The sequence below is a fragment of the Pelodiscus sinensis genome, chromosome 15 (genome assembly GCF_052426305.1).
Source record: "Pelodiscus sinensis isolate ZL-2025 chromosome 15, ASM5242630v1, whole genome shotgun sequence".
In the NCBI taxonomy this organism is placed as follows: Eukaryota; Metazoa; Chordata; order Testudines; family Trionychidae; genus Pelodiscus; species Pelodiscus sinensis.
The window spans coordinates 23,947,416-23,970,742 of record NC_143066.1 but is presented as its reverse complement, the minus strand read 5'-3'; the positions used below and the strand labels follow the sequence as shown (position 1 = coordinate 23,970,742).

Genomic DNA, 23,327 nt, shown 5'->3' with positions numbered 1-23,327 from the left:
AGATGTTTACTAACTAAAGAGTCTTCACTTACAATGAAGTGACTGCTCTAATTGCTTGATGGGGAAATAAGCTTTTTACTTAGCCTTTAATTCCTCCACTGCAATGTCCACAGTGACACTGAAATGGTACTTTCCAGCACACAAGACTCTGCATTAGCTCAGAGCTAGTGGGCTATAACAGCAGCATGGCCACAATGATACAGATAGCAGCTGGACTATGATCAAGTACAAATTAACCCAACATGTTGGGTACAGTCAGTCCAAGCTGCTGCTCTTTTCACTTTGGCCATACTATTTTTAATGCACTAGTTGGAGCAGCGCTAGTGTGTTACCTGTGTTAGGAAGCACTGCTCTAGCTGTAGTGTAGACTTACACCAAAGCAAGGTGATGTGCTTGGTACAGCTATGTATTGGTGGGGCCTCTACATCCCAAGAGCTTGCTATGGATCTCAGCAGGAGCCGAATCAGTCCTTCAGAGACTGTCACCTTAGCACCTCCTCCCCTTCCTATATTAAAATATGGTGTAGCAGAGAAGCTGGGTCAAAATTTGCCTGGGCTGGAGGGATGGGATCCCAGGCAGGGAACCAGTTATCTGACTTGTATGTTGCTGCAGCCCCGTTTCTGCCTGTTCAGGTAGATGTGCAGTTTTGGCAGCCTTGAGCTCCAACTCATTTGGAGGGAAGGGATGCGTTCCATGTTCAATCTTGGTCCTTGGGTGGAGATGTATTTCAGGAGTTCAGTGGCTTCAATTTCTGCAGATCTAGCACTGAAGTAGAGACTTTGCAGAGACTGAGGATGGTACAATCCTTATGTAGTTATTAAATGTGTTCTTTGGTACCTTTGTCACATTCAGTATTGCTCCCCCTTTAGGCTGCTGCTCTTTTCTTCCTTCAACAAATCCTCTGTCTGGCAGTCCAGGTATCTTCATGTAGTTTTATGGTATTAATGCTTTGAGGTGACCCACAGAGGCAAGTTCCTCCAGTAAAAGCATTCAGGAGTATAGAAAAAGACTGGGCTGCTTAATCGTCCATGGGAATCTTGCTCTCTCCCCCTCTCCCTCAACTCAAACAATGGCACCGTTCAAGTTTTGGTTGGGAACTTCCTTGGATGGATCAAGTTAGAATGTAACTCACGTGATGAGTAACTTGAATTCCTTTGTCCCTGTAGCAAAATGGTGAGTAGGAGGGTGATGGTGGGTGTTCTAATGTCTCTTCTGAGTATTTTGGCCTGAGCTTAATCATTGCTTCATCCTTCTCATGTCAGAAATGTTACATTAAATGACAACTGAATGCTGCTTCTCAGGCCTGTGATATGTTTGAGGAATTTGCTTTTTAAAGCCACTTTGCATGGATTGTAGACACTCAAATGCTTTCTCTTACTACAAAAAATGGTTCCCCTCATCTGTCTCAATCAAATGAGATCTTGTTTAGTTTTTAGGGGTCCTGATTTACAAACACAAGCAACCTATGAGGCTATAAAGAATAATCTATTGCTGGGGGGAAAGAGGCGAGGGAAACTTTGTATTGCGAAAGACAGACCAAGATCTTCAGGTTTCACATATGAGAGCAATCTCCAAAACAGCCCAACTCAAAAGGTTACAATGCTGCCTCTTTCTTAAAGGAGTTTTCTGTTCTTTACCATTTTATATAGAAGTGGGAGCCTAGTTTTCTGTCTTCTGCCCTGTGGAATCTAATCCTTGAGCTCTGGAAAGTCTGTGACTTTCACCTGTCAAGTATGTTTTCTGTGCTCCTGCTGCAGCTTGAGTGGTAATTTTTCCTTGGAGTAAAAGCGAGTGGCCCATGATATGAATCATATTCCATCTTCCCAAGGGCACAGAAAGTGCTTCTCTCTGAAGTGTACAGCTAGTTCATCCATACACAGAAGCATAATGCACCATCTATAATAGACTTTACACGAAATGTTAATTAAGAGGCCTAACTTCCAGAGGTTCCACACCACTGCTGTAGATCCCCTACAAAATCAAGATGTGGGGATGGGGGAGACAGAGGCACATTAATTTTGCATAGTGTGTCGGTCAAGGATGCGCTAAGTTTAAATGAAAACAACCAGGTATCCATACAAGCCCCTTACAGAGTTCAAGATTGGGGCCATTTAGCTTGTAGAAAAATTGACCATCCTTGCTGTGAAGCTTTGCCTTGGCAGTGTCTGCACGTACACAGCTCCCTAAGCACAGAGCTGGCGCCCAGCCAGCCCAAAAGCACCAAAGCTAGAAGCGTTAATAGAAGAAAGGTTTGCTGCACTAGCAGCTTTGAATTACTTTTATTTTTAGCTGTTTAAAAGTACAGGGGCAGAGCCTATTGTTCTTGGGGCTATAGACTTAAAAAAACAAATTGAGACTTTTCTGAGACTTGGCAGCCTAACAAGTGCTGCTCCTGTTTTCTTCCTTTATTCCTATCAGACCAAGGCCAGAGCATGATCCATAAACCCTGCAACATAAACAAGAGAAATGTGTTACTTCTGTTCTGAGCAAATGCTCAGGTGTAGTAACCTAGCAGCTAATCAACATTCATCATGGTGACACCAGCCAGCTCCAAGAGGTTGAAGAACTAGGCCAGGGGTGTCCAAACTTTTTTCAAAGAGGGCCAGATTTGATGAAGTGAACATGCTGAGGGCCGACCATTTTGCCTGACATTCTTTGAACCATTAAATGCAAATTAACTATTTTATGCAAAGTTTATTGCAAACGGCAAACGACATAACACCAACTATACATGTTGGGCTCGTCTACACTGGCCCCTTTTCCGGAAGGGGCATGTAAATTTCACCTATCGTAGTAGGGAAATCCGCGGGGGATTTAAATATCCCCCGCGGCATTTAAATAAAAATGTCCGCTGCTTTTTTCCGGCTTTTAAAAAAGCCGGAAAAGAGCGTCTACACTGGCCCCGATCCTCCGGAAAAAGCGCCCTTTTCCGGAGGCTCTTATTCCTACTTTAAATATCCCCCGCGGATTTCCCTACTACGAAAGGTGAAATTTACATGCCCCTTCCGGAAAAGGGGCCAGTGTAGACGTAGCCGTTGTGTCCAAATATATTTATAACTGATTTAGACCAACTGACATTAACTGAGATTTTACAATGTATTCATCTCAATTGAAAAAAAAAACTTGCCTACACTAATGTGAAGGGTGAAACTGAGATCTGGACTGCAGCACATAGGCTAGGTCTGGTTCAAAGGCAGTCCCTGATCTCAGCAGCTGCGGAGTCCGTCCCTGATCTCAGCAGCTGCGGAGTCCGTCCCTGCACTCTCAGCCCCAAGGTAGAGGGCTTGCAGGGTCAGAGGCGGGCGGAGAGCGCAGGGCACGCTGGCCTGACGGCTGCCCGGGGGCAGGGCGAACCCGTAGCCAAGCGGGGGAGCGGGGCTGCGGACGTGCCCTACTTGGTGGACTTTAGGACCGCAGCGGCCGCCATGGACGGCGGCGGCACGGCCGGAAGCGGCGCCAGTCAGAGGAGCGCCGGGGAGCCAGGAGAGGGGGAGGAAGCGGGGGCTGTCCCTGCACTCTCAGCCCCAAAGCGGAGTGCAGGGGCAGGGTTTGGGACCGCAGCGGCGGCGGCGACCCGAAGCGGCGCGCTGAGCGCGCCGGTTAAAAAAAGCACCGGGGAGCCGGGAGAAGCGGGGGGCCGTATTAAATCCGACCGCGGGCCGCATTTGGCCCGCGGGCCGGACTTTGGACATGCCTGAACTAGGCTATGGTACCATAGGGACTAGGGAGCTGGGTGGATTTACAGAAAGGCTTTAGTAGGTCATAACAGTAAAATGTGTCTGGGGCCAGATTCTCCCTTTGAGAACCACAGGAGCGTTGACCCTTCTCCGTATGAGAGGAAGTGCTCTCCATGACTGGCCCTGATTTTTCTTCTGAGCCAGAGGCTAGGTTGAGAGTCATGTAGATCGTGACCCAACCTTGTGGAGCTTTCTCCCACAGACTATTCTGCAAATGGGCCTGATGCTTGGTGGGGGACAGCCTTGTTCAGGATCACTGATTGTCTCCCCTTTGCTGTGCATAGCATCTAGCCAACGTTAACCCCTTGGAACTGGTAAGATTAGTTATGGGAGTTGTGTGCAGGGTTTGGGGAGTGGGTGTGTTGTTGGGGGGGGGAGGGGCGGGAAGGATGACACAGAATTAATCCAATCTCAAATTGACCTTGCAGTGTGGTGTTTTTCATGGGGAGCTATTCACAAAGAGCCGCCTTCTACACTCTTCCAATGGAGTTCTGATTAACGGGAAAGGGTGAGGTCTTCATCAACAAATCACACACGTAGGTAAATATAGCCATTAATTCACAGCTACCCACAAGCAAATGTGTGCTAAACTCAAGCTTATCTGCAGCACAATGGGTGCTTAAACCCATAAACCCTTCCTCAAATGTGATTCTACAGCAACATCTTATAGTCAAAGGCCCAAGAAAAGAATTCAAACAAAGCCTAAAAAGGTTTATGCCAGCAGTCAGGCTTCCCCTGTGGCTGATTAGGCTAATGTAATGTTCCCTGTGGAGCTTAGTAACAAACACACTTGCACTAGACTGCATATAGCAACTGTGTGTAGCAGGTTGAAAGAGACCGCACTGAATCCCCGTCTGAAGCTCTGAGCAGCTAAACCAGTGGAAAAGTAGTAGACAAAGGGGCAGATGCTAACCCCTCATGTTACTGCAAGGTGACGTGGGATATCTGCATCAGTAAACTGAGTTGCTAAACTAAAACAAGGTATCAATGGAGCTAGCAAGCCTCCTTCCTATTATTGTGTAGCTGAGTGAACAACCAATGTGGTGGTAATCAATGTATTTGACCGGGTAAGCCAGTTTGTGCGAGTCAAGGCTCGGTGCGCATTAAGCTAAAGCCCCTATCAACTTTGGATGGAATGAAGTACAGGGTATTGGCACTCCTGGTTAAGGACCTGATTAGAGTCAGAGTCTCATGAGGCCCATGGGGGGGGGGGGGAAGAGCGCTGTAAATGCACCCCCAGGACCTCTCATGTGTAGGGTTGCCGGGTGTCCAGTTTTGAATCAGGCAATCCAGGATTTGAGCCTTGTTTGGGAAACAAATTGAGAAAATGTCTGGTATTTTCTAAACAAGATGTAATGTAGATTGTGATGTAATGTCAAGTGTGTCCAATATTTTTGTTGAAACTCTACAAATGTGAGGGAAAGTCAGCACCCCTCTGACTGAATTTACTGCTTAAAGTGTACTGAGCATACTCACTGAAACAGAGCATGTTCAGCAAGAGCTGCTGTGGCTGCTACTCACCTGGCTTCACACCCTGTTCCTGGCCTGCATTAAAAAGAGGTTCATCAGGGCAAATCATAGTAGGGGGATGGGCAGGGTGGGAACAGGGAGGAGAAATTAACTGGCTGGGGGAGGGTGTCAAGTGACTTTAGGGTGAAGCAGAAATGGGGTTGGAAGGGAAGAATCTGGCAGGGGCGAGGGTAGGAGCTGGGGTTTGGCTAGTGGGAAGGGAGATGCTGCCAGCCCTTGTGCAGGGGTTTTGCCCCCATAACAGTTATGGGGGGGGGGGCGGCAGAGAAGGCCACCTGCCAAGTGTGCAAAGGCAGGGGTGGGGGGGCAGACTGGGGTTTTATTTTCCCCCTCACAGTGAAACTTTCGAGCACTGGCGCACAGGGCAGCCATAACTGTGCTCTTAAAGGTACCCCCACAGAGCCACTCTCTGCACTGCTACAGCACAGGGGCCTGAATGTTGTAAACATCCCACATGCAGCCTGTGAGGGAGTGTGTAACACATTTTGAGGATTTAGAAGTCTTTCATCAGTTTGTCAATGTAAAGTCTCATAAGAGTTCACAATTAGCCTTAGCAGATGCTGTGATTCCCTGGATTGCTCTCCGGTCCTTGTAACCCATTTTAACACTTCTGCTCCTTTGCAAATGCTATTTCTATTATTTTTATTACTCTGTGCAATGCACATCACGGTACTGTTTTTATTTTAATAGCTAATAATTTACGTAACTAGCAGTTACGAGTTTTAGCAGTTCCATCTGTGTTTCTATTACAGCACTTGCTGTGGTTTTTGTACTCTGATTTCTAACTTGGAGTTTTTTTACTTTTTATAGCACAAGTTTTATTCTTTTGGGTCTATTACTATCCGCTCCGTGTTCTTGGGGAATGAGGGCAGAGTATCTAACGTATCTGACTCATGAAAGACATCCCTCCACCCTAGGGTTGCCAGGTATCTGGTATTCACCTGGACAATCCACTATTTTTGCTTCCTGTCGGGTAAAAAAATTCAGAGAATACCGGCCACCTAAAATGTCCAGTATTTTCTGAATTTTTCCAGGGCCAGGAGACAAAAATGCTGGGCACTTGGCAACCCTACAAACACTCATTGCCTGGGCTCCTAACCCCAGCCCCCATGCTTACCAGGTTCCTTAAGGCTGCTGGCACAAAATGGCTGTGGGCCAAAAGACCTAGGGGAAGCAATGCTTTCCCCTGGGTCTTAGTGCTCAACCGCTCCCCTGTTCCTTTCCCTGCACTAACTCTTAAAGGGGACGTGCTGTTTTATTTAAAAAAAAAATTTTGGCTTTTTTTTTTTTCTCAACAACTTTGGTTTCTACCCCCTTTTTTTCCCCTTCAACAGAATTTTTCCCACTCTTTTTTTTTGGGGGGAAGGGTGTTCAGTATTTTTGTTTCAACCATCTGGCAGACCTACTCCACCCCCATCTCCATGAACCAAAGCAGAGGCTGCTCCTTCCCTCCCGCCTCTGATGAGGGGAGACAGGTACCACTGTGGAGAAGGTGCTAAGGGGAACCAGCTTTTAAGCTGGCTCTCACTAGCACTGACTCCAGCTTCTCTCCTCCTCCCTTGCTGTTTCCGATACAGTGGCAGCAAGTGGAAAGAGGGAATGCGAGTAGTCAACTCAACTACTTGCTAAGCCTAGGTTTATCGGGTAGTTGACTAGTTGCTTACATCCATAATTGAAACACCTCTGACAGCTTCCCTAGTCTGATGTAGATCGCTCCATTAGTATACAGAATGGAGAACAAAGTCCAAGACAAGAACCCCAGCCTACTCCTGCACCCCAGCTCCCACCCAGACTCCCCACCTCTCTCCTACACTTCCCCCCTTCCCAGACCGCACATCCCTGTCCTGCCTACCCTGCACCCTCACCCCAGCCTGTTCCCATTCAGCCCCCTCTCACATATTGAACCCCTTAGTGTTGTCCTCATCCCAGAGTCTAAGGGCCCCACAAAAAATCTATGAACCCTGGGTTCCCAGAGGAGTTAATCTGGCTTGGGGGGGAGGGAAAGAGCCCTTGCAAAAAAAAAAAAAAAAATACACCTATTAAATGGACCATGTGGTAAAACTGGATCACAGAGAACAAGTCTTATCACAAATACGCTCTCTAAAGCAAACTGAGCTGGATCTTAACTGTGTTAAATGTGTCAAAGGTCATACCTCAATGTGCTCCATATGTACAAACATTTCAGAAGGGGGGGACAGCATGGCTAAAATGATGGTATACTGACATAAGAAAAAGAACCCCAAGAGGCGTACTGGAAACTGTTTTGGGTGAAACAGGATTAGGGGTTGGAGTACTGGATGCCACTAACAGAGGCAATGCATCCATCTCAAAATTAGGAACGGGACAATTATTTTCTAGAATATTGCCAGTATGGCAGCAGCAGAGGGAAAGGATTTGTTGTTCTTCGAGTGGCCCCTTGGGTGCTCCACTCTAGGTGTCGGGTCCATCCCAGCACCGGGATGGACCCGACATCTAGAGTGGAGTACCCACAGGGCACATCTCGAAGAATCACCGTTACTACACAGGGTGAGTAACTTGTTCTTATTGTCAGCAGGCACTATGGGATCAATACAAGTAAATGTACCCCTAGCGTTAGCCTGTACACAGGCTCAGGAAATAAGTCAGCAATCAGTCATTCAAATAATCCAGGAAGGGCTGAAAGGACATGTGCCTTTGGAAATAAGAAAACTGAGGGAAGATGTTACAGAAGGGGAGATACAATTAATGGCATAATGGAAATTGGTAAATTTTACTCTAAACAAAGACCGAATGGTTCTATACGCATTTGTAATAACTGTACATCTTAGCCAGGGCCCTGCACACAAGTGAAAAGCATTTTGTGTGCTTCAACTCCATGGTGGGTGAGCTGGAGCACCAGCACAGGCTCCCCAGTACTGGGGGGGGGGAGGGGCAAGAGGGGGCCTGAGGCTCTGGGGCCAGATCTTGGTGAACTGAGGGGCCCCTCCAGGCCTGAGGTTCCCCACCCTGGCCTTAGCCTAACTATTGATACCTATCCAGTGGTACCTATGGGGACTCCAGCTAACAAAAAATGTAATTATGTATTCCACTGATCATCATTCCGGGCATATAAAGAAAACCAACAATGGAAAACCATTGACATGTTCCAGTGTGTGGCTCATGAAAACTTGGGATATTTATGTGAGGATCAAAATTTCCAAGAAAGGGATGAATGTTTCTATGTCAAAGACAAAGAAACCAAAAGATGTGTGCTCGATGTATCAGGCCTGTATGCAGGGGGTGTACACAAAGGTTGCGAACGCACCCCGTATGGTCCCCCAAGTAAGTATGATCCAGCCAGCTAAGGAAGGCAGGAGCAGCATGCTGCCCGAGTCTCCCTCCCCCGTGCTCCAGCTGGCCAGGGGAAGGCTGGGGTGGATTTCCAGGGCTGGGCCTTGTTCTTGGTGGGGGAGGGGAGGGGAGGACTCCGCCCCAGGCTTCCCCTTGCCAGCTTACTTGGGGAACCATGGACACAGGGTTGAAGGGGAAGAGTGTGATCGCCCCCTTGTGGTCCACATTTACAAACCCCCCTGCCCCCCCCCCCCCCCCACACACACACAGAAATTCCTGCGTAGGGGCCTGCCACAAATTAACAGAGAGAGAGCAATAGTACCAGACCCACGTGATCCATCCTGACAAGTAACCAGACTCAACAGAAGCAAAAGTAATCTTTAAGTACTGCTGTAATATGTTCTAAGGCACCCTGCATTCAGTGTCAATGAACCGAGCACACACCAGCAGAACTACAATCCCTGAGCTGCCGAGAATGCTTAGGAGAGCGAGGGTATTCAGTAGTTAGAACACTATCTTAGAACTTGAGAGACAAGAGAATCAATTTGTCACCTCCCTCCTTCCCCTCCCAGAATTCCTCTGGGATTTCAGGCAAGTCACTTGGCTTCTCTGCTCTCTATCTGTGAAATGGAGAGAATCTTTCCAGTGGAGATGTGAAAATACATTGTCAGGCACCAGATACTATTGTGCTGCAGGCTATAAAAGTACCTCCAGCTGCAACTAGGAGCAGCTCTGATCTAAATTCATTCAGCTGAAGTCCAAGTTAAACTCAACTATGTCTTTGTCCCAGTCTCACTCTGGCAGGGTATAGCCTTCAGGGACAGCTCTGGTATGAAACACCTCATTGACAGCAGTCTGTCTGCCTTCAAAGCCTCTTTCACAGATGGTAAAGAGCATGCATGGTCTGACAAGCAAAGGCTCCGTCAGAGCAGCCCCATACCCATTCTGCTTTACCGTATGCCCTTTTTCCTTGCATTAAAAAAAAGCAGCAAATGTTTCTCTCTGCAGCTCCCTGATATGATCATGCCTTTGATGAATGAAAGCCAAGAACATAGCTGAACAAAATGGTTCACTCTCCATCCTAATGGACTAGGGAGATGGTGAATTCGCTCTGAGTAGAGGGAAAATGTAACTGTAATAAGTACCTAGCCAAGGGCAAGGTCTCTAGCTAACAAAAGTGAAGTTTGAATGCAGCTGAGTTTTTCTAATTCATAATATCAAGTTACCTTTTGAAATTTATTTCATAGCCTATTTTAGAAATCTGAAAATCCAACCTCTAACAGCATCCTAAAAACTGGCTTTGAGAACATGTGTAGCCTTTCAAGTCTAGTACGTCTTACTACCAGTAGACAGGTATTCAGTGACTTAGAAATACACTGGTTATAAAGTCATAGAAACGTACTGGAAGGGCCGTTATGTCCTCTAGTCCAGTCTGCTGCTCTGAGGCAGGATCACATTTTATTCTAAATTATCCTTGACAGGACTTATCTGACCCATGGCTTCTCAAAGTGCCTGGCAGCCCAGCAAGATCTGGGGTTGGGGCTGCCCTTCTCGGCCTGTAAGTGACCTTGGGTCTGGCCTGCCTTTCCCTACTGCCCAGCAGTGTCCCAGGTTAGGGCTGTCATCTGGAAGGGTCAAGATAGGGGATTCTGGCCCACTCAGATCCCTCCGCAGAGTGGGGCTAAGAGGGGCAGACCAGGTCATTGGGTACAGAGATCTGTAGAGGGGGTTGGGAGACAGCACTATGGTTCTCAACCTGCAGTCCAGCTAAGATAATGTAGGCCGCATAGTGACACAATCATAAATAGGTTGAGAACTACTGAACTACATAAACAAGGAGGATTCCTGTGGCACCTTAAGGATTAACAGATTTATTTGGTCATAAGTTTTCATGGGCAGAGACCTACTTTGTCAGATGTAAGCTCATGTCCAAATAAATCTGTTAATCTTTAAGGTGCCACAAGGCTCCTTCTTGTACAGACTAACACGGCTACCCCTCTGAGACTGAACTAGATAATGATCCTCGTCCCTTCTAGCCTTACAAGCTGGGATTCTATGGAGAATTCCCCCTTCTTCCTCCCCCTCCCACTATTTGATCTGAGGAAGTGGGTCTGGCCCACGAAAGCTCATCATCTAATAAACCATCTTGTTAGTCTTTAAAGTGCTACATAGTCCTGTATTTTGTTTCAACCCTCCCTCCTTGTCCACTGTTAAATTGCATTGTTATGGAGCAAATACTAACTTGCTTGGCACGACAGTGTTCTCTGGCCACTGTTTGTAAATATTACCTGTTCACACCTGGCAACAGAACGACACACAGTGTATTATCCTCCAGGCTTCTATAAAGCTTTTTGATACTGCGGTCTAACTTCTTCAGTTTTTTCCTTAAGTCTTGCTCCTACGTAGAGCAGAAACAAAATGGTACTTGCATTAAAACCTAGGCCAAAGGATCTCTCAGTCATCCAAGTATGACTGCTGCCTTAAAAGCAGTTGAACTCACTACACACTTCCTGCTGGATGTGAATGTACAACATGCAAACTGGCAATCTTTGGCTGGCAATCAAGGTCTGAATGGCCATTGAGAGATAGTTGACACATTATCTTGTTATTCCTAGATGGTCTCTCCAGGCTGGAGCTGAAGCATGGTGACTGGGGAGCTGCAGGGACTCCTGCAACTGTTGCAAACTGATGTGCAGTTTTATCTAGTAAAGGTGAAAACGACCGTGCAAACTCAGAGAAAACCGAATTTGTTCTTTCCTTCGGGGCACTTGATCACAAATCCCCAACAATTCTTTCATAGCAGCCATCCCATATTTTAACCCTGGGTCATCTTGCCTTTGAAAAATGTAGGGCTTTGATTCCTGAGTAGCACTACATTTTGCTGAAACCAGTTGCACTGAATTAGTCGGTTTAACAGATCATGCGGTGAAACATGTAACACAGTCTGTCTTCAAGCTGCTTTACAAATATTAATTGTTAACCATCCCTCTGCTGCAGAAAAAGCTAAACCCATTCTACAGACAGGAATCTGAAGTTTAAAACATTTGTCCAAAGCCACAGAAGATCAATGGCAGACTTGTGATTACAAAGCCCAGTTTCCTAGCTCCCAGAGCTGTATTTATTTTACACTACCTTGCCTTATGACAAAGCTCTTTAACTCACAGAGGTAGACAGTTGTTTCCTTTTCATGTGTAGGGTGTGATGTGCCAGCTGACTAGGCTTCCCAGCATTATGGTCCATATGACAAACCCATCTGTGGAGGTGGCTAGGACTCAGAGCTTTCCTACTGTGCAGTTGGCTGCCTTCAGCTCCTTGTCTGTTTATTTCTTGAAGAGCCTCTAGGGCACTTTCTGAAGTTTGAAACTCTTAAAAGAAAAAAAAAAAGTCGCCATGGTCAATATTCATAGTCCAGAAAGCAACTACTTCTCTGCTTTCTCAGCACCGAGAGGACAAAGTCAGCGGGGCCAACAGATTTACTGGGTCCTTGGGCAAGGCTGGGGACGGGGAAGGTTTTGTGCCCCCAGAAGGGGTGGGCATTGGTTGGGAGGGGCAGAGCTGAGGCTAAGCTCCTACAGCCAGCCCTCAGTGCTACCCGGAGTATACTGCCACTGCTGTGGCAGCTGGGAGCCCCAGACTCTTTTGAATCACTGAGCCTCAGAGCAATTGTCCCCCTCTTCCTTGCCCACTGGTAGGCCTGGGCAAAGCTAGGGCATATGGGAAACTAGACCTAGTGTCACTGCTGTAGCATGGTCTACAAGGGAATCATGGTCTCCTGCTTCAGTGTAAGCAGTGGACTCTGTAGAGCTACAGGTTCCAAGTCCAGTGGAGCTTATTTAACATTTCTTCCATCCCCAGGTAGCTAAGTGAACTCTGTACAGCTTCCTGGCTGCATATCTTCTTAGAGGAGACTCCAATCAGAGCTACTGACAAACAAGCCCCGGCCTCCATTTACCCCAGAGGGATTTCTGTGCTGGAATCTACATACAGTTTGGAAGCACTGCGGGATAATTCTACATGCAGGAGCTGCTGCTGTTTAAAGTAACGTGAATTTTTTAAGATTTCATATCATTAGCTGAAAGTTTAAAGCAAAATGATTGATTGACTAGGCAGATGTCTAGAAACGATCCATAGTGTAACCCTACTCAGAGCGACAGTGAGTACAGTCTCCACTAACTTCAATGGGAGGCCTGTGTCAAGAGTGTCTGCAAAGTTAGACCTATTCAGTGTTGTTTGCTACATTTACTTACTCAGGAAACAGTAATTTCTGTGCTTCCCACTTTTGAGATCCCTAGGCCAGAACAGAGCCTGCAGGTCTTTCAGATGACTGAATTTCTCTTGCAAGTCTGTCTCGGTTAGAATTTTCTTCATCCCCGCCACATAAATCACACCTTTGTTTTCAATATCCGTTTCTAGCTCTTTTATCAGCATGTCACAGTCTAGCATCATCACAGTGCCGGGTCTCTGAACCTGGGCATTTCAAACAAATACATGGAACGTGCCCGTCAGAGCGGTTTTAGGGACTAGAGTCTCTCAGGAATTCTAACCTCCATTTACAAATAGCATTTCTGAAAGTTTGTCAAAAAACAAGTTTGTCTAAAGAAAAGGAGCGGGTGACGGCATAGCCACCCCACACAAACTCTGGAGGGGTTCTGGCTAGTAGAGCCATTTAACTCCCCAGGCTGCACCTGGAAGAGGAGCCAGGGAACTGAAAGGGCATGTACAAAGCCCAGATGCTGAGAGTAGTTGGGGGCTGCAGGGAAGTAGTCTGCAATCACTGCCTGGGAGGAGGAGAGTGTTTGGGAGTACATAGGGTTAACCCAGTTACTCCTTGGAAGGAGTGGCTAGTGACCCCAGAGCAGGGGGAAGAGCCAGAAAGGTAGGAACGACTATGGGATAGGGCACAGGAGAGGGTGGGTCTAGGTCCCCTACCAGTCATTGGGGAAGTGTCATAGACTAGGCAGGGGAGAGCAGACTTCCTAGGACAGTTTGCACTGAAGATTTTGATACCTCAAAGGGTGAAACATGCATTGTAACCTTGCCAGATGGGGCACATCATGAAGAAGCAGCACTTAGTGTTGTAGAGACAGGTTGAGCGTCCACCAGGAAGGGGCTAATCCCCCACAGCAGCTGGAATGCGGCACCCCTCACAGTGAACCCCAGTGTGGGCAGATAAACTTCACTGTATCGCTTGTAATTAGTCAGACTCTAGAACCAAGAACTACTGACTATATACTGCTTTGATAGATGACCAGGTCTAGACATAACAGTGAGACTAGAGTGCCATGGCAACCTTAAGTAATGCAGTCATTGCGGACTATAACAACCTTAACCCTGAGGGTTCACATTCAAAACACAAGACTTGGAGCCAGGATTCCTGGTTCTTACATTGACTTGCTGTACAATCTAAGGCAGAGGTGGGCAATAATTTTTAATGGGGGGGGAGGGAACCTCCAAGATTTTGGTAAGTGGTCAAGGTCTGCACTTTTCATAGAACCATAGAGCTGGAAAAGACCTCAGAAGGTCATCAAGTCCAGCCCCCTGCTCTAGGCAGAACTTTTGTGGAGGGGGTGCAGGGTTTGGGACGGCAGAGGGGTGTAGAAGGAAGCTTGGGATACAAAACTGGAGTGTACGAGGCGGTGTGGGTCTGAGAGGGAGTTTGGGTGAAGGAGGAAGTTATGACCTAGGGTAGGGGTTTGGGGTGCAGGGTCCAGGAGAGGATTCTGGCCTGGAGGATGGGTGTAGAAGGGGGTGCAGGGTCTAGGAGGGAGTTGTGACCTTGGAGAAGGAGGGAAAAGGGGCACAGAGGGTTTGGGTGGTGACCTGGGGCAGGGGAATGGCATGGATATTGGTGCAGGAAAGGATTCTGGCCTGGGGGAGGGGGTGCAAGGTCTGGGAGGGAGTTGTGACCTGGTGGAGGTGGGAAGAGGGGATACGGAGGGTTTGGGTGGTGACCTGGGGTGGGGAAGGGAGGGAATAGCCTGGGGCAGGAAGCTGGGGGGGGAGGGGAGTGCCAGAGGCAGGCTCTGGTAGGGAGGCACTTACCTAGGTAGTTTCTAGACTGCAGCTGTGCAGGAACCTGAGACAGGCTCCATGCCTATCTGCTGGGCTGGCTGTACCACAAGGCTCTGCTCCAGCAGGGGGGAAGGGAAGGGAGGAGACTTTGCTCACTGCGGGTACGTCTACACTGCATCCCTAGTTCGAACTAGGGATGCAAATGGAGACAATCGAAGTAGTTAATGAAGCGGGGATTTAAATATCCCGCGCTCCATTAACATGATCTCGCCGGCGCGCTAGTTCGAATCACAGCTGATTCGAACCAGGAAGTGCGCGCCGGGACGCGTTAGTTCGGACTAAAGCCCTTAGTCCGAACTAATGTTACTCCTCAAAAAATGAGGAGTAACATTAGTTCGGACTAAGGGCTTTAGTCCGAACTAACGCGTCCCGGCGCGCACTTCCTGGTTCGAATCAGCTGTGATTCGAACTAGCGCGCCGGCGAGATCATGTTAATGGAGCACGGGATATTTAAATCCCCACTTCATTAACTACTTCGATTGTCTCCATTTGCATCCCTAGTTCGAACTAGGGATGCAGTGTAGACGTACCCTGCCTCTGTCTAGTTTCTCAGCTTCTATTGGTCAGAAACTGGCCAATGGGAGCTGAGGGGTTTTGCTAGGGGGCAGGGACAGCGTGTGAAACCTCCTAGTCCTTCCCTAGCATCCAGAGCAATTAGCAACGAGCTGTTTAAAGCAACATGAGCTGCTGTGTAGTAAGGGTACTGGTGAGATGGCCCCAGGCCAGATCCAGTGGCTTGGGCCTCTTGCCCAGCCCTGATCTAGGAGAAGTCCCAATCTTTCTGTAACCAAGTATCTCCAGCTGTAAAATGGGTTCGATTTACTTTTGTAAACTTTACATGTGTTGAGATCTAACTCATTAATACCAATGAAACAGGTTACTAAAGTACTTCATGTTCATATTTTAATGTAGTCCTGTGTTGAATATAAATCAGGCTTTTAGCACATGCTTACATACCTTAATGCAGGACCCTGCAACATTAGCTCCATTCAGACTTTCCATAGCAAGTTGAGCAGCTTCTAATACATCATATTGGATACAGATGTGAGGCTTTTAAAAAAAAAAAAATGATTACACAGTTTTCTATTGCAATTACAGTATCCTCTGTTTTCACAAATATGTAATAGGCTATTGGAAAATATCTGAAGAAGCCTTTTATATTCTATATGTAATACTTTAAAGATGTAGCATTAAATAGGATGTTTCATTACTTTAACTTACTGGTAAAACAATAAGCTGTGAATTCATTAAGGACCTTAATGCTCTTTTCTCCATTAAGGTGAGAAAATCTTCATGGCCTCCGTATGAGGCTTCCTATCCAGTTAATTAGGATGCTCTTTCTAATCACCTGGTGTGTTTCAGTGAGCACAGTAAGTGATCGGATAGGACCACACTTCTTAAATTCTCTCCTTATAGACTTCAGGCAAAAGTCTTTACGAAATGGTCCCACAAAGACAGTCAGCATGTCAGCTAGCTGGATTCTCATCTAAAGGAAAACAAAAGATAGTGCAGGGATTTTACCAAACAAAGAATCTGAAAAAGTGCAGGATCCTTCTCCAAGCTCAGCTTTAAAGAACATTCTAAAGTATAATTCTGTTACCTTTTCACAAACTTCAGCAAGAAGATCTGGTGCAACATGCTCTGAACGCAAAGTGAACTGAATGACACTGAATGAGGACTGAGGAACTTCTTGTAGAGCTCTTGTGAGTATCTAGAGGGGAAAAATTCACACACAGTTACGATGGTCAAGGCGTACAGTCAAGCAGTTTAAAGCAGGAGACTCCAAAGGAGAACTTTTAGCTTCTGCTTTCTAGGTTTGCCTCTTGATCTGTGGGGGATGTTGGGCAAGTCACTCTACTCGTCCCTAAAACAGACCTATTTCAGGATAATACAGGATCAAAATGTATTTCCAAAGATGGCAAAACCAATTTATCCAAGGAAGTATGAAGACTATTGCTGATTACTCAACGTTGTAAACACAAAAAGCACTTGAGAATATATAGAACTTCTATTTCTTAGAATAGTTTGTTCTAAATATGTTATCTAAATTCACTCACCTGTTTATTTGAAGTGCTCAGACTATTTTGACACGAGCAAGAAGGCGCTAGTTCCTTTCTGCTCAAAAGGAGAGTTTTTTGGCCAGTAGCATTCAAATAATCTAAAAAACTAACAGTCATAGTAAATATCACTCAATCTTTAAACTTAACTCTTAGTTTACACTGAATTAGAAACCTTAGAGTATTTGTTGAAGAAAAAATGCTATAGTTCTACTTGGAAGAGAATTTTAAAAACTAACTTAAGCTTCCCACTGCCTGCATATAATCATCTTGCATCCTGAATATATATTTAAAAATGAGAATAACATAAAATTAATTGTTGTAAAATAATATAAGCCTTTTAATTTTTAAAAATTATTTAGATAATGACAATAGCAAGTAATATATTTTGAGAGGAAGAGTAATATCATTTAGATGGAAAACAATGCATTTCTATATAGTTTCACAAAGAACTAACATCAACGAAGGGGCAGTGTATGCATTGGGAAGTCCTACTACCATGGTTTAGGTATTCCTGAAGGTTCAGTTGCATGCTTCTGGACTCCACTCTGTTGCAATTGTAATGTAGATTTCTGCTGGGATGACTCCATCAGATTTCGGGCTGACAGCACCATCTCCAAATTTAGTTCTACTACCTAAAAAGACAAAAATCACACTAATTCCTTTTCAAGGTAGCTCTCAGCACATTGCATTCATGGGCATTAAACCTGCAACATATGTCCATAAAGTCATCTCGTTTTTAGAATTTGAAGCCAAGAATTTGGAAAACAGAGTTGTGCAGAAAAGCCAATCCACAGCAACTGTGAAATGCACAAGTGCCTTAGATTAGCAAAAGGCTTGGGAATCAAGATGAGTAATACTGAAAACAGGGAAAGGAACAATAACATGAGCATAATGGAGAGGGCAGAGGGATAAAAACAGGATATATTTTGGAGCATTCCTGAAGCTCTGCCAATTTCTACCATGACTGGTGGAGTGTCCAAGGATTTGGACACTTTATGAGTGGGGAAAGCCGCTTCCAAAGATGAGTCCTAATTCAACAAAGTATTTTAACATGTGCCTGAGTTTAAAACATCAGTAGTCCTGCTAAAGTCAAGAGGGTTCTTGCATGCTTAATATATAATTATTGTTCTGGATTAGAATTCAAGTGCACAATTATGCTAATAATAGGAGGGCTACAAACTATATATGTTGAGATATTTTAAGGTGTTTTTTAAGAAGAACCAACGCAAAATACATTCGTAGTCTACAAAGTCACACACCTTTCTGGGTCCCTGGTCAATAAAGTATCGAAGCAATGCAAGAGCAGCCTCAGCGTCTTCTGAGGGATCATGACCAACTTTATTTTCACACTGAATTTCCTTCCTAAAATGTCAAGAGTAAAATGTGCAAGATTACCAGTTTTCTCATCCTGAATGCTATAATACCTAGTCTTTAGGAAGCCCAATAACTTGTTCTTTTCGGGTGGTATATTTATCCCTGTGCTCAAAATCTGCTGCTGTTCAATCTATGGTCTTCTAAAATGTTCCAAAAGTCATTGAAATATGTAAAGTATGTCTGCAACATTCAATCTTGCTTACAACGTCTAAAGATTTCATAGATACCATGGACTATACTGCATATTGACACACCTTCACTATCTTCATCTTCAACTAGTTACACTCTGATAGTTTCCCTACCTCAAAATTTGCATGTAGCACAGCAATCTCTCCTCACATCTCACCAAACGGTTACTACTAAAGAATACATTGTGTTTACAAAATATGCTATAGAATGTTTGCTGGCATCTTATTGAATGTCAATAACAACTCAAGCTAAACTTGTCAAAGCTTCATTTCTGAAACATTATCTTTGCTTTTAATCTTCACTTTCTTGCTACTTTGCAATGAGTCTCCTAGGCATTTGTGTAAATTACACCCTCCAAAGTGTTGACAAAGAGTACCCTTGCCTCTTTGGGAAATTCTGACTCTTACATCTATTAACAGAATTAAAGGAACTGTAGGTGACTAGGGATTAGGAGATCTAGGCTCTATTCTAGTGGTACTACCTAGACACTGTAGGATTTAGGCAAGTCACTTAACCTCTCTGCCTCAATTTCCTCCCTGTAACATGCAGATAGTAACCCTTTCTTTGTCATGCCCCTTCAACTGTTTAATCTCCAGGGCAGGACTCTTTGTGCATGTCTACACTACACTCATCGGCAGCAGCACGTAGGGTATGTGGAGCCTTTCCTCACTGCCTCCTCCTGCTAGACTTTCCCTGCTGCCTTCCCTCTGCCAGAGCCTTTCATCACACCAAACAGAAGCTCCAACAACAGAGAGGCTCTAGGACACAACACTGCTAAAACAGCAACAGGCTCTGCTTGGGTGTATAAAGATGCTATATTCTACTTGCCTAAGCAGTGCCTCACCATCTACACTCTCAATACCTTGAGTACAGACATTATAAACACCCCAACACACTGCTGTAAGGAGGGTGAAGTGTAGACATGCCTTTACTGTGAATATATACATCACCTAATAATATAATTTGCATTACATGTGTTATTTCATATACATTATATAATCTGATTTTCTAAAATTATTAATTTTGAGATAAGCACACATGCACTTGGTGTAATAATTATGAGTGGTAAAATAGTACATAGTATTACTAGTTCTAACACCACCACTTACCCTAAAACAGCTTTTGCTAAGAATTTTAACTTGAACCGTCGACCTCCATGTCTGGCAAAAAGCAATGAGGTGTCAATAACACTGGGATGTATCATCTGGAGAAGAGAGACCATCAACAATAATATGTGTAAAGAACATCTGTATTATGGAATTGTGGCAGTAACTCCCCAGTTAACACTTTCCACAAACCTATTCTTAATCCTGTGATAGCCTCTTATAGTCCCTGGAGAATAAGGAAGACCTGGCAGAATTCCATATGTGGGGAAATATCAGGAAAAGGGATTGCAAATGAAAAATCCTCCTCTGGGTTGGGTTCCCCAATGGTTTCCCATGCACCCACTGACTACTGGCCCTGATTCCAGACACACAAAGACATCAACTTTTTGCATGTTTATTATATACATACAGGCCACAGGTGCCCAACAAGATGGGCATAGATTATGCTCTTCGGTTGTAGGATGATATATTGTGAGGGTTTAAATATTCAACACGAAAGATTTGTCTTTACTACAACACAATTAGGTGTGCCCACCCAGCAACTTATGAAAGGAAAGGAGGATATAGAGTTAAGGCTACTTGTAGACTTTATAGAGAGACTCTTACTTTCAGCCTTTTGAAATACAGCTTTCTTACTTCTTGACTTTTGTGTTTGCTTAGAAGTCCTTCTGTTTAAACTTATGTATTTTTACACCCTTATGCCATCTTAACAAATGCCTGGTAAAAAGTGACCACAGCTCTAAAACAGAATTATTTTGGTTCCAAGTATGAAAAGCATTAGGCAAAACAGGTCCAACAGGGCTGAGGGAAATTCTCATAAGAGCTGCTCACTTGTAAAGCGTGGAGGTCAGCATTTAAAGAGTGACCTACTAATACCGCATCCCGGGGGAGCAATTTCTTTAGTTTGTCCTGAATCTCCGGGAGTTTTGTTTTCACTGGAAGGAGAATCTTCTGTGTGATTCCTGAGTATCTTAAACAAAAATGGCAAATGATAAAACATATTTGCAACTTCATTTACTAGAGATCATTTCAAGCAAGACACACAAAATACAGGCAGTCCCCGGGTTACATGGATCCGACTTACATCGGATCCCTACTTACAAACGGGGTGAGACAACCCCGCACTAGCTGCTTCCCCCCAGCAGACCAGGGAGACGCGGAGTGGCTTTTCTCAGCAGACACCTCAGCTTGAGAATAAGGACTGAGGGAAGTGAGGTGTGGGAGAATAAAACTGAGCTCTGGAGAAATGTTTGGCTAGAGTTTCCCCTACAATATGTACCAGTTCCGACTTACATACAAATTCAACTTAAGAACAAACCTACAGTCCCTATCTTGTACGTATCCTGGGGACTGCCTGTATATAGATTACAAATGTGACCATGTCAGAGATATAACTCTGGACTAGAGAGGACATAGTACAGGTGATCTGTTAAACTAGTAAGGAAATGCAAGGGGATATTTTGGGCCTGTTGGAAGAAGGAAGGCCGCTGAAAGTAACAGAAGAGATTTTCAAGCTGTTCAAAGGTGTGACATTGAGCCCAATCTTAAAATTTTGGAAACGAAGCATAGTTTGAAAAATTTTGCTTGGTTTCATTATGAAAGTTCCACACAGCTCTGCTCCTGGTACCCCTGAATGTTAGATAATATACAGTACTCATTTTACTGATGAGGAAATGGAGCCACCCAGTCAACTGCTATCTCATGCTCTTACCACCCCATGTGTTCTATAGCGAGTAGTAAAAAAGTAACCTGTGCTGGATCATTAACCTGTAATGCAGGCTTTTCTTGGAACATCTTGGATGCCAAGTGTGTCAGACACTAATGAAAGGCCTCAGTAGCTCCCAGTTTTACAGGAGAGGCACGCAGGAAGTTTACATGCCAAATACCTGGTCAGGTAGTTTAGTATCTCAGTTTCAGGTTTTATAAGCTCATCCATGATGCACCGACCCTCTGCATCCACCAGTGAGACTCGAGTGACTTCATTCCCCTTCTCAGTGAGGCACTAGAAGAAAGAAAAGAGAGTCTGATGAAAAATCAACCCTAATTTTATTGCCAATAGTTATCTCAAGAATACCAGTTACTGCAATCAAAACAGAATTGAATTAATTGCTATCACCACTAAAAAGCTATTGACCTAGAAGATTTACTATCTAGGACTAGTTTTTACTAGTGCAGACAGTTCTGATTAATCTTTGACACCCGTTACAAATCTATCAGGTGCATGTTAAAGTGTAACACAGTTAATCTTTAGGACGAAGATTGGATTACACAGAGTAACTTGGTACTTTACACCCCAAGTGCCTCCGTTGATTGCATTTTGCAACTGCTCTGCCAAGATGTGGTAAAGCAAGAAATGGGCCGACCCATTTAAAAAGAGTGCAAGTGACACCAAAATAAGGAACAATCCTTAGCTCAACACAGAGCCTTGAACCACTGTGGTGGTGTTGGAGAGATGTATAGCAAGAATGAATCCTCCTCCTTCCCCATTGCTAGTGTGTAAAGTCTGTAGCAGCCTCCCTGATCTTCATGTCCATTCTGTAGGGCGAGGGACAGTCTGCAAAGCAAGTGATCTGCCTATCCTGCCTCCTGCATGATATGTAGGGAACTACTATGGTGTGCTAATCAATGCATATGTCCTGGCTCTGCTCGCTGTTGCACTAGCGCTGGGGAGGCTCTACTGGTGCAGTTGAGCAGCTGGTATTTCTATTGCAGTGTGTTTATTGGCAGAGGGGGTGGCTTTATTTCTGGAGCCAGCTGAGGTTGTGCAACTCATTTCCTAGTCCTCCTGAAAACTACAAATATTTTTAATACCATTTCACAATCCAACCCAAAGAGGGGGCTGCTGTCTGTCCTTGGGCTCTCGCATTGTGTGTAGACATAATTCTTGCACACAGGGGATCCTAGAAAGAAAAATAAAGAGTTCTGAGAACAAGACAAGGCAATCTCGCTCCTGTAACTCCTTGGCTGTGTCTAGACTGGCCAATTTTTCCGGAAAATCAGCCACTTTTCTGGAAAAACTTGCCAGCTGACTACACTGGTCGCTTGAATTTCCGCAAAAGCGCTGACTTCCTACTGTAAGAAATCAGTGCTTCTTGCGGAAATACTATTCTGCTCCCATTCAGGCAAAAGTCCCTTTTGCGCAAAGCTTTTGCGCAAAAGGGCCAGTGTAGACAGCTCAGATTTGTTTTCCGCAAAAAAGCCCCGATCGCAAAAATGGCGATTGGGGCTTTTTTGCGGAAAAGCGTGTCTAGACTGGCGGAAAAGCATCAGTGTCAATCTAGATGCTCTGTTCCGAAAATGCTTTTAACGGAAAACTTTTCCGCTAAAAGCATTTCTGGAAAATCATGCCAATCTGGACGCAGCCTTTGGGTATAGATGAGAAGAATGAAAGCCTGAGAAGGCTTTGGTAAAGTGCCTGCACAACTTGTTCAGCCAAAACTCCCTGGCTACCTCTACACTGCCAGCTTTGCTGCAGTGCTATGCAAATGAAGTGCAGATTAGCATAGTCACACAATTTGCATAATTTATTCAAGATGTTTTTGTGCAAAAAAACCCATCCATACTGATTGTTTTTGCGCAAAAACCAGCTTGAATAAATTATGCAAATGAAGCATGGAAATATGCTAATCTGTGCTTTATTTGCATAGGTACTGCCAGTAGACAAAGCCCCTGTGAAAACCAATGGGATGCATGGATTTATTCAAACATATTAGATAGACATTTTAGTACCAATAAAACATTGAAGGCCTGACCTTCTAAAGGATAATCATATTTTCTCATCTCTTCCAATGTTAGAATATAGCTGGTCAGACCATGTTTTTCCTCGCCATATTTCTGAATGATGGGGTCTTTTGGCAGGTCTGAGTTCTTACAAATATGTCCACTGCAGGCAGAAGCTGATCCTGTAATAAGCAATTGCATTTTTAAAAGCTGTCGACAAGCTCATACAC

At 44.9% G+C, this 23,327-nt stretch overlaps 2 protein-coding genes across 5 annotated transcripts in view; one reads left to right on the top strand and one right to left on the bottom strand.

The window, feature by feature from the left end:
* The window catches only part of REXO5 (RNA exonuclease 5), a 43,528-nt gene that overhangs the window by 7,061 nt on the left and 13,140 nt on the right, over window positions 1-23,327 (bottom strand). For 2 of the 3 annotated variants that reach the window (XM_075899424.2, XM_075899425.2), the window contains 14 exons: window positions 23,130-23,279; window positions 22,189-22,277; window positions 21,264-21,379; window positions 20,209-20,347; window positions 19,381-19,475; window positions 17,968-18,070; window positions 17,204-17,340; window positions 16,706-16,814; window positions 16,249-16,359; window positions 15,997-16,134; window positions 15,606-15,698; window positions 12,824-13,043; window positions 11,739-11,941; window positions 10,865-10,974 (listed from right to left, as the gene is read on the bottom strand). In XM_075899424.2, coding sequence (XP_075755539.2) covers window positions 10,865-10,974; window positions 11,739-11,941; window positions 12,824-13,043; window positions 15,606-15,698; window positions 15,997-16,134; window positions 16,249-16,359; window positions 16,706-16,814; window positions 17,204-17,340; window positions 17,968-18,070; window positions 19,381-19,475; window positions 20,209-20,347; window positions 21,264-21,379; window positions 22,189-22,277; window positions 23,130-23,279 — 1,813 coding nt within the window. Of the gene's footprint in view, window positions 1-2,245; window positions 2,447-10,864; window positions 10,975-11,738; window positions 11,942-12,823; window positions 13,044-15,605; window positions 15,699-15,996; window positions 16,135-16,248; window positions 16,360-16,705; window positions 16,815-17,203; window positions 17,341-17,967; window positions 18,071-19,380; window positions 19,476-20,208; window positions 20,348-21,263; window positions 21,380-22,188; window positions 22,278-23,129; window positions 23,280-23,327 lie in introns of those variants that run through there. The other variant, XM_006123130.4, reaches the window with a different exon arrangement.
* ERI2 (ERI1 exoribonuclease family member 2) overlaps window positions 12,440-23,327 on the top strand; it is a 40,104-nt gene continuing 29,216 nt past the window's right edge. Inside the window, exon 1 of one of the 2 annotated variants that reach the window (XM_089782306.1) lies at window positions 12,440-12,614. The gene's annotated coding sequence lies outside the window, so the exon portion shown is untranslated. The remainder of the gene's footprint in view (window positions 12,615-23,327) is intronic. The other variant, XM_075899428.2, reaches the window with a different exon arrangement.